The sequence below is a fragment of the Apodemus sylvaticus genome, chromosome 4 (genome assembly GCF_947179515.1).
Source record: "Apodemus sylvaticus chromosome 4, mApoSyl1.1, whole genome shotgun sequence".
In the NCBI taxonomy this organism is placed as follows: domain Eukaryota; kingdom Metazoa; phylum Chordata; class Mammalia; order Rodentia; family Muridae; genus Apodemus; species Apodemus sylvaticus.
The window spans coordinates 24,608,453-24,620,970 of NC_067475.1; the positions used below are offsets into that span (position 1 = coordinate 24,608,453).

Sequence of the window (12,518 nt, forward strand, 5' to 3'; positions counted from 1 at the left end):
CGAGGGCGTTGGGCAAGGCTGGGAAGACACGGAAGGGAAGCGCAGACTGCGCAGAAGCAGAATGCACCCTGCGCATAGCAAAAACATGCCGTAATGTAGGTGGCCCCGGACTATGTTTATCAGCTGAATATGAAAATATAGCACTATATAGGGTGGGAGTTGTGAGTTTAGGGGGAAACCTGACAAGACGTCAAAGCCCATGTGGCCTCAGACCTGGTCTCACACACACACACACACACACACACACACACACACACACACACACACCGGACATCCTGGAGAGCAGCATTGAGTCTGGCCTGCTTTCACCAAAAGCATCCAACTGACTGCTGTAGAACTGCAGAATCTCGCTTTCGGAACCAGCCCCTGGAGTTTGCTTTTTGAAGCCTTGCGTGAACCCTGGCTCAAAGCATATCGTTTTCACACTTCTGCCTCCTGCTCCTGGCTATGCACTTGCTTACAGCTGAGCAGAGTCCAAGCGGCTGGGTCTTAACACTGCTCTTCGCTTTCCGCAGGCTTCTCTGTAGCAGAGACCTGACCCCCACCCATCCCAAGCCCTACTGCCTAGTGCCTGACCACATCATCTGTCCTCTAAAAGCATTTACACCTTTAAAATGTAACTATGTTGCCATCTAATTTATATTGACATGAGAATTATGAAATTATGATATAAATAAAATTACACTATGTTTTGGAGCTATATGGAACTGTACAGGTCTGGTCTATCACCATATGTCTGTTTTACTTTACAACTGCTCATCAAGCTATACCCACTCATATACAAAACTCATAGCCAGGCAGTGGTGGCGCATGCCTATAATCCCAGCACTCTGAGAGGCAGAGGCAGGCAGATTTCTGAGTCCGAGGCCAGCCTGGTCTACAGAGTGAGTTCCAGGACAGCCAGGGCTATACAGAGACACCCTGTCTCAAAAAACAAACAAACAAACAAACAAATCAAAAAACAAACAAAAAACAAAAACAAAACTCGTGGCAAAAATATATTCTCCCTAAATAGCTACTACTGGGTCAGAGAGAAGGCTCATGGGTAAGGCAGTTGTCACCAAACCTGACAGTCTGAGTTTGATCTGTATTATAGAAAGAATGGCCAATTTCCCACATATGCAAGCTAGTGGGTGTTTTAAAATATAAGCATTGTTTAGGCTATTTCTCATTTTTCTTTGTGTTTGAAATTATTTATACCAAACAGTTAAATTATATGAATGTGGCAATTATTAGAAACTGGGGGAAATTTTTTAAAGGTCAGTTATTTCTATCCAACGAACTTGTCTATCTAAAACGACATTGTTCAAAATCTTTCCTGTATAAAAATATAAGTATATTTTTCTGTGAACACACATGTGCCAATACAGTTTGAGTTGTAGTCATAATTTGTCATTGTTTGTTTGTTTGTGTTTTGGTAGGATGCCCATTATCTTGGCCTCTGAGAAAGTGTAAGTCTCAGCTTAGATGGGGGTGGGTGCATTTCTCCTTGTTAATGTTTGGTTTCTTGGGTTCGTCTGGATTTCCAGAGGGTGAGATAGATTTGATCACGGGATGGTCTGGAGTTGCTGGGTGTTTGTAGGGATATAGGATAATTACACGGCCGTCACATTTTATGTTTCAGTAGGATCGTGAGGTAGTTGGGCATGCTGCGCAACCAGGGTTCAGGATCCCAGAAGTCCTTAGGTGCAGACTGGTGATTGAGAGAACAACACAGCCCTTCCACTGAGTGACTCACACCCCAACAAAGCACAGCTCTACTACTTTTGAATATTTTTGTTGTTGTTTTGTTCTTTTGTGGTTCCCCCTCCCCCTGAGCTGGGGGTGATTTTTTTTTTTTAATATAAGAAAAGGCATTGGGAAAAGGCATTAAGCCTCACAAACATCTTCTAAATCCCTCCTGTGTTTGCCTGAGTGCTGTGCATTCCTAAAGCTGCCCAGTTCATATTCCTGTTCCTATCGTTTTGACTCGCACCTGTGCCTTTCACAGCATGGGTGTGTAAAGGCTACTTTGCAGGTGTGGATGCTGCGGTGTAGACTTCCCCCCTCCTCTTGGAAGGGCGCCCCTTAGCAGCAGGGATGTAGGCCATTTGGCTTACCTTTTCTGTATAAGCTTACCTTTTGTCAAAGATGTATTAAGTGTTTGTTGACTCAAAGCCAAGACCAGAACTCAAGGCTGCTGACTTCAGCCTAGTGACATCACACTCTAGACTGAGCCCCCTTCCTTCCAAGACTTTTTAACTGGTGAACTAAACCCATACTGGTTAGAAATCGGAAGCACGCAGTGTGCAGAGGAGAGATGGAGTAAGGATTACCTTGCCTGTGAGCTTTACATCTCTTGATGAACAGGACTCTTTCCTGCACCCACAGGGGTGGGTTTCCACTGGTGAGCATGGTCTACTGCAGCTATCCTGCGCCAGCACTTTCTGAGAGATTCAATAGCGATCAGAGCAAGTGCACAATCAATGTTGATTTCCTGAGGAAATGGAGCCTCCTGAGGGAACCTTGGCTTTGGGATCCTTGACCAGGCATTCTGAGAAACTTCAAGTTCTTAGCCACAGAATGTTTTGCCCAGTGCAAGCTAACTATTCCCTTTGCCACACCCTTTGGGGAGTGATGCTGGGGACTGAACACTAGCAACTTGTAGTGAGGAGATGCAAAATCTACCCCTCTCTCTAGTCAGTGGCTATTCCCCTCATCTGCTCCCATCTGCCTCATCCTCTCGGGCACGTAGATCTGTCTCAGGGTCTGCTCTGTGAGTCTGTCTTTGTGGGGCCGCTGTGTTCCCTGCCTCTGTCTTGTAGATGACTGGGTCTCTCTCTGTGTACATTCACTAAGTCATTACCGTTTCTAGCCACACAAAGTACGCATACTTCTGCTGGCTGTGTGAGAGGTGAGATCCGTTGTCTCCAGCTCCCTCTCTATTCCTCCCTTCCTCTTTTCCTCATTTTTCTTTTTTTTTCATTCTCTTCCCTTCTTTAATTCCACTTGGAGGTGGATTCTGAGGACAGAAGCTCCCATCCCTTTTCTCTTTATTCTTTCTTTCCCTTATCCACTCAGATTTGGTTTAACTATGTAAGGCAGCCTGGCCTTGGACTCCCAACGCTCCCGCCTCTCGCTCTCCTGGGTGCTGTGATTACCGGCCTGCACAGCATGTCCTTTTGCATCTCTGTCTTTCTCGCTTTGACTCTCATGTTTCTGAGTCTCTGCCCCTCTTCCTCTGTGTTTCTTGGTGTTTCCATATTCCAGAACTTCTGGTCTTATCACTGGACTCCAAGCACAGGTTGATCCTGGTCTCTAAGTACCTCTGTGTTAGGGTTGGTCTTGTGCTCTGTGTATGGAGATGCTGAGTTCTGTGCCCCCAAATCAGGTTGTAGTCTGGACATAGGCATTATATTGACCTATGTGCTAGAAAGAATGCTCCCCTGGGCAGGAGGGAGAGGAAGACCAGACTGGAAATGGAGGGGGGGAGGGGTGGGTCTCAGGTAGGGACCACGAGGGGAAGGAAAAAAGATAGGGGAAGAAGAAGGCTTCCAAGAGTCAGGATGGACCATGAGCACGTGGCCAAGAGAAACTTGCCCTGAGGACACACATGAAGCAGAACAAATAGTACTAGACTTGGGTTGGCAAGTAATTCGGGGCCTAGGACTAGGATGTAGGTTAGAATAGCTCAGAACCTGCCGAGTTCAGGCTTACAGATGGTTAATAAAAATACAAGTTTCTGTGCCTTTTATTTGGGAACTAAAGAGTAGTAGAGTGAAACAGAACCACCCCCTCCCACCCACCACCCACCTCCACACCCCCCACTCCCCCACCCCACCCTACATAAAAACACTTCTACACTTCTCCTTTCAGGGCTGGTTTGTTTTGTTTGTTTTTGTTTGTTTGTCTCTCTTTGTTTTGTTTGTTTTTGTTTATTCATTTGTTTGTCTGTTTGTCTTTGAGCTGAGTTTTAACACCCACCTTGGGTAGATATTTGCATGCTGTGCCTCTGCCTGGTCTGTTTCCTAAAGCTTTGGACGACTAGCCTCACCATTCAGCACTGTTAATAGGGTGTATAGGCAGGACATCTAAAGCAGTGTTGTGGAAAGTCCCAGCCTTGCTGACTCCATCACCGAAAACTCCCGGCTGGAAAGACCGCGGGGAGCTGAACCTACCTGAGCTGTTTTTGAACTTCCCCAACCCCGTGGAAAGCTTCTGCTCGCCTCTCTCTACTTGAGACGTGAGGTTCCACCCTATGGGTGTCTTCGATGAACAATGCCATCTTGTCTTAGATACAGCCTGCTGTAACACAGCACTGAGGGCTCTGAAGCTAAATGAGAGATGTCTTTATTCTGCACTGACAATCCCTGAAGACACCAGAGAGGCCAAGAGCTTGGCCTTTCCCGCGGTGGAAGCACCCAGCGCTGACTCTGTGTACAAAGGTCCACAAAGGAGATCAGCATCCCACCATCCTGTGGAACAACTCAGGAGCTAAGGTCAGATCAGCCCAAGTGAGGACAGTTTGGATCCGGGAAGACGGCTCATGCTTTCTCTTCACGGTGTTCACAGGGAACGTGAAGCCAAGCTGTGGGTCCAATCACAGATCAGTCATCTGAGCCACGGCCTTAAAGAAGGAGAGACACATTATCCCTTTGTCCTTTGGGGCCCAAAGACTTCAGAGGTTGTCACCGTCATTCTAAAAGGAGGATAATTTTGAAACAGAAAAGAAAAAGATAACATTTTTTTTTTTTAGTATTTATGCCAGCTTTTTTCCCCCTGATTTCCTATAATCAAGAGTTTCAATTCCTGCTTTTGGTTCAAATATATGTCCCTTTATAACTAAGTGTAAACAGAGTCCAAGTTCCAGGTCACTTCTCTTTGCCAGGAAGGGAGGTGTATGATTAAATATATTAATAATCTGTGGGCATGGGTTGCTAAGAAATTTTCTCACCGAGAAATAAACACTCTAGAGCTGAGGGCTTAGCTTCGTAGAGCACTTACCTAACATGTGCAAGGCCCTGGGTTCAATCCAGGTACAGCCAGGAAGGAAGGAGGGAAGGGAGGAGGAAGGGAGGGAAGGATGGGAAAAAATCTTAATGTGGTTGCAAACCACCAATTTTCCTAGCGTAATTTTGTATTACTCCCTGACATGGACGCTGTGATTCAGCTGGGCGTTCTGCTGTCCGTATGTACCATACACGAACCGACCCCAGTGTCTTTGCTTGTGCTCTGTCCTCCTGAGATGCCCTTTCTCTCGCCACCTCATGGATCAGGTATCCATTGTCAAGGCTGGAGTGCCATCGTCTCCCTCCCTCAAGCTTCCCTGCCTCTGCCCTTCCTTCCTTGAGGTCCAGCAGCATACAACACTGGGTCGGCTGCCCCAGGGGATTTCTACTGCTAACCTGCAGATCCTTTTTCTTTTTCTGCAGAAACCCACAGAGTGTTTCACCTAGCCCTTTCCCCCAGGTGCCAAACATCACAGTCAAGCCATTAGGGCTACTGAAGGAAGGCTCTTAGAAGGCTCTTTCGCGATCACTTTTCATGTTTCTCAGATTCTTAGCACAGTAGAGATCACTTGAGCCTCCACAGTCAGGGGGCTGGGGGACAAGAATATATATTTCTAGCTGGGCAGTGGTGGCGCACACCTGTAATCCCAGCATTCTGGGAGGCAGAGGCAGGCGGATTTCTGAGTTCGAGGCCTGCCTGGTCTACAGAGTGAGTTCCAGGACAGCCAGGGCTATACAGAGAAACCCTGTCTCGAAAAAACCAAATCCCCCCCCCCAAAAAAGAATATATATTTCTACCAAGACCTCAGGCTAGCCCAAATTTTGAGTAGTGAGGCTTTGTATTGGTTTCCAACAGCAACTCATTAGTGGTCTGGCAGTGAATTTAATGGTTTATATAAATATTTGTGCAAAATAAATATCAAAATTAGTTAAGTAAATAGCATATAGAAAGATATTTATTTTTTCCTTGTAACATTTTTTTGTGTGTGTGATTTTAACGTACTTTTTATCTCAGTAATTTTAAAGTCTTTTCCTTCAACAGACATAGCGTAAACAAGACATAAATTTAGACCAGCAAATTAAAATAATAAAACCCAAAGGATAGAACAGCTCGGTGTTCCCAGCATGCTGGAGCAGTCTTCTAGAAGGTTCCAGCATGAGGAGGCACTGGGATGAGGGCAGGAGGGGCTGAGCTGAGAACCAGCTTCTGGGTCCATCCTTCTGTGTTCTGTGGTTGAGCTCATTTCCTGTACCTCCCTGACAGGCAACTATGAAAACTATTTAGTGGGTGGGTGTTTCCTAATATGCTACAGTGTCATGGGAGAGATAAGGCCAGTGTTTCCTTCAAGGTCATCTGCTACTTCTGATATTGTTTTAAACCCAAAGCAAGTATTCTGCCCAGTGTATAATTAGACTAACGTTTTTACTCTTACTGCCACTGACCTTGAGACACAGCCATGACAATCTATAAGCCATAGGGGATATAAGGTGACTATAACACGTTGCCTTCCAAAAACAGTTACCAGGAGTAGTTACTTTTACAGAAAGTAAGAAAAAGACTTGGAGTTGGAAAATAAACCTTATTCAAGATTTCGAAGTGTTGGAAGAAGAGGCTAGAAGAATGTCTGATGTGTTAGTGATAGTTTAGAAAAGCTTGTGGTTTGTTCAAAAGTTAAGGAACTGGGGAAATAGTATAACAGAAGACAGCATCTCAATATATGAAAATATAGAGTTTCTCTTTGAAAATCTTGTCTTTTTTGTTTTGTTTTTTTGGAGATAAGGTTTCTCTGTGTAGCCCTGGCTGACTGGAACTCACTCTGTAGACCAGGCTGGCCTCGAACTCAAAAATCTGCCTGCCTCTGCCTCCCAAGTACTGGGACTACAGGAGTGTGCCACCACTGCCTGGCAACCTTGTCATCTTGATTCATGGCAACCTGAAGTTGCTATCGGGAGGGACCACAGAGTTCCTAAGCTAAAGCAGGGACCAGAGTTGCTAAGTTAAGGCAGGGACCACAAGAGTTGCTAAAGCTAAAATGGGGACCACAGACTTGCTAAGCTAAGCTAAAGCGGTCTGAGGTCAGAGTCATTGGAACCACTGAGGAAGGGATCACACTGAAAGTGTGACCTCTTCTCACTAGGTTGCTTGCTCTGCTACACCGCCCCCATCCCCACCCCCCCACCCCCCACCCCACCCCCCCACCCCCACCCCCGCCTCCACCCCGCACTCTGGTCTAAGGCTCATTAGTTCACCTTTTCACAGTGCCCACTAGTCAACTGGTTTCTTACTTCAGCCTAAAAATACCAGTCTTTCAAACGTACAGAGAAAAAATGGTGAGCAGGAGCTTTTGTCCACAGCAGGCTCTGTGTGAGCTTCCTCATGCAATTCTGAAGAGACCAGAGCAAGCTCTGGTGGCTACCCTGAAGGAAGACCAGGCAAACAAGGTCAGACAGAGAAGGGGGAATGTTCCAGACTCTGTCGGCTACTGTGCATTTTCATCTGACTGCCAGAGAAAGCAACATTGGCCAACGCAGGTTTCTTCCACAGTCTCACTTCACTCTCCGGCTCAGCTGCTCAGGCTGAGGCTTCATGTCACAGCCACATCACAATGGATGCTGGACCCCTCAGATGCCTCCTTAACACCAGCTGCATTACCTGAATGTCTGGCCATCTCTGCCTCACCAGCACCCTGAGACTGGGGGGTTCCTACAGTTGGCAACTCCCTCTAGCGCCTAGCTTTCTGGACTGAATCGAAATGCTAAATAGAATACGGATCATATACCACAGCGGAGACATTGCCAGGTTTAGCTGAGTGAATCTCGTCGATTGGGGATGGTAACTAATCTACTGAGTACTGCTGTTTGCTACCTCACTGCTGGCCTATGTGGTATAAATATTGGGTTAAAAAAATTTTTTTTTAATTTTATATCATGTGCATTGGCATCAAGTCCCCTGGAACTGGAGTTAGAGACAGTTGTGAGCTGCCATGTGGGCGCTGGGGATTGAACCTGGATCCTCTGGAAGAACAGCCAGCGTTCTTGACTGCTAAGCCATCTCTCCAGCCCCACCCAGATGTCGGTCATCTGACTTTGGCTATAGGGAGCTGAAGCAGCTCAGAATGGTGAAGTAACTCGTCTGAGGGCTTGTTTCAAGTACAAGGCATCACCTGGGTCAAGACCCAGGCAACACAACCCCAGGCTCACTACCCCAGTTACCACACCGCTTAAAGAGCAAGGGAAGGAACTTTTTCTAGGAGAAAGGCCCAGAGTACAGGGCCGTGGCCTAGAATGCTCTCCTCCCTGTAGAATCAGGAAGCAGGGATAGAACAGAATGCTAGCTAAATTCCTGGAGTGTCTCTGAGGAAGAGACACAGGTATGTGGGAAACTGTCTCCCGGAGGAAGAAACAGAGAAACTGAGGCTCCAGGGTAAGAAAGGGGCTCTGTTTTTAGTGTCTTCTTTTAACCATACATATATATCATCTTTTCAAAACCACGAAAATCAATTAAAAACACAGGAATATGAGAAGGTCAGCTTGAATCTCCTTGCGACGTCCCCAGCTCCTTCGATATTCATGGGCTTAGAACAGCGCTTGCCCTGACAGTGATGCAGACACACCGGGTCTTCCCACACGGCTTCATTCTTCTCACGATGCTGGACAGCTTGGCGTTCCTCCAGAAATTTCCCTACTCTTGAAAAAGAGTGAGAGCGGCAAAAGAAAGAGAAATTGGCCAATGCTTTTATGGGCATTTTTTTCCCTTTACTTTTTTTTTTCTCCGTTGTTGTGTTTGTGTGTATGTATGGATTTGTGTGTATGTATGGACTTGTGCTTGCACGTGTGCAGACATGCGTTTGTGTGTGGAGGAAGTGCTCGTGAATGTGGAGGCTCAGAGTTGATGCTGGAGACCATTCTTCATAGCTCTTCCACCTAATTCGCGGAGGCTGTGCCTCTCAGACAAACCCAGAGCGTGTGGGCACAGCTAGTGGCCTCTCTCTCTCTCTTTCTCTCTCTCTCTCTCTCTCTCTCTCTCTCTCCCTCCCTCTCTGTCTCCCTCTCCGTCTCCCTCTCCTCCCTCTCCCCCTCCCCCTCCCCCTCCCTCTCCCTCTCCCCGTTCTCCTCTCCCCCTCTCCCTCTCTCTCTCCCTACCTCCTACCCCCTCTTTTCCTGTCCCCCTCTCCCCCTCCCCTATGTACCTCCCCCTCTCCCCTTTTCCCTCTCCCCATCTCTCTGCCCCTCCCTTGCGCCCCTCCCCCTCTCCCCTTCCCCCTTTCCCTACCTCCCACCCCCTTCTCAAGCTATAACTACAGGCAAAGTCTGGTCCTCACGTTTGTGGCAAATACTTCTTCAATCACTGAGCCATCTCCCCGGGCCTCTGTCGTAGTTATTTTAGATTAGGCTCCTTAAACAACACTATTATTTCCTGGGCTGTCTTACGAGCTGGGTAGTTTGACAAAGAGTCATCCACCATTTCACAGCTTCCAGGGCTACAAGTTCAAAGCCGAGTGTCCGCGAGGCTGGCTCCTTCAGAAGGCTGCAAGAAAGAAGAAGCTGTTTTGGTCACTCTGGCTCTCTCTCTGGCTGCAATCCTGCTCACACAGTGTTCTCCTGTGTGGAAACCTGCCTTCCAGCTTCACTCGGAGGATTCCAACCACACTGGATTGCGCTTGCGCCCACCTGACTGGCCTTGTTTTCATGTCTCTCCAAATAAGGTTGCATTCTTAGGGGCTGGAGGTTAGGACAGTTGGAGTTGGGAGCTGGTTCTGACTGACCACAGCCTATAGGAGACTGCTAGGTGCCACTGGTATTTCTCACGCTTGCCTGGGAAATTCCTAGTTCTCATTTGGGCTGAGAGCCTGGTCTCTGGAATCCTTAAAATGGAGACGATTGCTGATTAATCTCTGAGGGGAAACCCCAGAGAAGTGTTAGCCATGGCTCATCCTGAAGGAAAGTCCTGTTCTGGTCTTTCTAGGTGGTATCACGGCAACCTCACCCGCCATGCTGCTGAGGCTCTTCTGCTCTCCAATGGACGCGACGGTAGCTACCTGTTGAGGGACAGCAATGAGCAGATTGGGCTCTACTCTCTCTCCGTGAGGTAGGTGCCTAAGGGCTTGGTAGATTTCAGTCCCATCTGTCGATTGCTCTCTTTACAGCACTTACACTGCCAGATAACAAAAATTCCCTGATTTCAGTGCATTTAGGGCTTCTCCTCCCATCCCCCATTGACCTCATTTGTAGTCTTGAACCCCTGACATGCTGGCTTCTAGTGGCAGGCAGCAGGTGTTCCTGAGTTCTTGTGGCTTTGGCTGGGCAGGCATGCAAAGGCTCTATGCTAAAAAATGGCCCTCCATGGGCCGGCCATTGGATGACTGTGGCAGCATTCCACACAGCCAGGAACCCTTGGAAAAGTCACGTGTTCCCTTCTCAGAGCAGTCCCTCAGGCCAGTCTTGCTCTTTCCTCTCTCATTTCTGTAAATCCCTGGCCATCTTACACTCTCAGGACCAGGACGACAGTGGCTACATCCCTGATGCTGTTCCTAGCTCCTTTTTATCCAGTTCAGCCATTTTGGTTTATTTGGGTTTTGTTACTAATTAATTCTTCCTCTCCTCCTCCATCTTCCCCTCCCTCTCTTCCCTTTCTCTCCTCCCCTCATCTTTCTTCTTTGGTTTTTTGGGGCCCAAACTCAGGTTTCAAGGCATGTACTTCACCAACCACGCTAACTCCCCAACCTGGGAAATATTTTCTTACTTTCTTAGCTGTTGTATCCTCAATCAGGGAGGAGGGGAGAGGAGAGAGGGAGAAGGAGAGACAGTGGAAGGAAGGAGGGATGGAAGAAGTCAGGTATAGTAGTGTATATTTTCAATCCTGTTGCTATGGAAACAGACCACTTACTGGATAGCCAGCCTAGTCTATTTGGTGAGTTCTAAGCCAGAGATGGCTATTCTCTGAGGCACAATAACCAAGGCAGGCCTCTGGGCGTCACATGCACATAAAGATATGCACGTGCACTTGCGCATATAAGCGTGCCTGCCCACATGTGAATGTTCATGCATGCACACACACGAACAGACACAAAAACCTACTTCTCTGTTGACAGGGTTCAGTGAGCTCAAAAGCAAAGAATTTAACATATTGTTTATCCTCTATTCATTTTCTATGCTATATAACAAGTCACCAAAAAAAATCGTAATAGCTTAAAACAACACAACTTGACCGTGTCCCGCAGGCATTAAAGCCCAGGCCTAGCCTGGGTGGCTTCTCTATTCAAATTCTACCAGCCTGACATAAAGATGTTTTCACTGCAGCTGGGGCTCTTGCCCGGAACACAGAACCCTGGCCTCACTTCCCTCTTTCCCTACCTCCTTTCCTGTCTTTCATTTCCCTGCTGTGGTAGCACCGGGGTCCCTGTTCCCCTAGCTGTCATTCAGAGAGCAGTGTTGACTAACAGATGCCACTGTGGTCCGTGCTATGTGGCCTGTGTGAGTAATAGACATGACACGAATGTCTGCTGCCAGCCAGAGCACACCTCTCTACCCTCTCCTGTGACAGAGAGTTCTGTTCCACGGAGATCGCATGAAGAGGTCAGGCCCACGCAGAGAGAGACTTCCTGTTTTTAAGATGAACCAATTTGGATACTTAACAATGCACTAAATCTTTTCACGACTCCATCGTGACTAGTTCTTACCTCGATAATTGGAAACAGGGGTATTCATTGGAGTGGCCGGAGCATCTATGAATTCTGTCTGGCATAACAGACAGTCTCTAGCAGTGAGTCTACATGCCTATTTGAAAAGGAGAAAGAGAGCTAGGCAGAGAGTGGGGAACAAATTATGCAGCCAAAGGGAGGAAAGGTATATCTATTTATTAATATTTGGAGTCACCCTGGCAAGTTTTATTTATAAATTTTCTAAATTACAGTGCTACGGACTAGTGAAATAACCCAGTCAGTAAGAACTAAGTCCATGAAAGAAAAAGATAACTGAGTTGACCTCCGAGCACCCATGTAGAAAACTAGAGATGTTGGTATGTGTTTATAATCCTGACACTAGGAAGGAGGACACAGAGGTATCCTGGGGCTCACTGGCCACACGGACTCGCTGAACTGAAGAGCCCCAGGTTCAATGAGAGTCCTTGCCTCAAAAAAAAAAAAAAAAAGAAAAATCCATGCAGAAGATTCATGAAAAATGATACCTGAGGTTAACCCCTGACTTCCACAACCATATGCATACATGTACACAAGTGCTTATACACACATGTCCCTGCAACATGTGAGAACACAGGCATAGACACTGTGTGTCAGGTAGAATTATTAGATCACAGGTGGTAACTACAGTTTTATCTATGTGTAAGTCATCTGATCATAAGCATGTATTTCATCTTCATAAAAAATTAAAGTATAAATTACTGGTTTTCATTACAAATACTGGGTAACACTTGTGGGCAGGAGCTACCATCAGAGGTGACAGGATCCATAGGCCAGTTGTTGAGACTTGTGATTATTTTTATTCATTTATTTGTTCATTCCTTTAATAATA

At 46.8% G+C, this 12,518-nt stretch overlaps 1 protein-coding gene across 1 annotated transcript in view; it reads left to right on the forward strand.

Moving 5' to 3' along the window:
- The window catches only part of Dapp1 (dual adaptor of phosphotyrosine and 3-phosphoinositides 1), a 51,528-nt gene that overhangs the window by 6,492 nt on the left and 32,518 nt on the right, over positions 1–12,518 (forward strand). Inside the window, exon 2 of the mRNA XM_052179157.1 lies at positions 9,955–10,077. Within this exon, the coding sequence (XP_052035117.1) occupies positions 9,955–10,077 (123 nt within the window). The remainder of the gene's footprint in view (positions 1–9,954; positions 10,078–12,518) is intronic.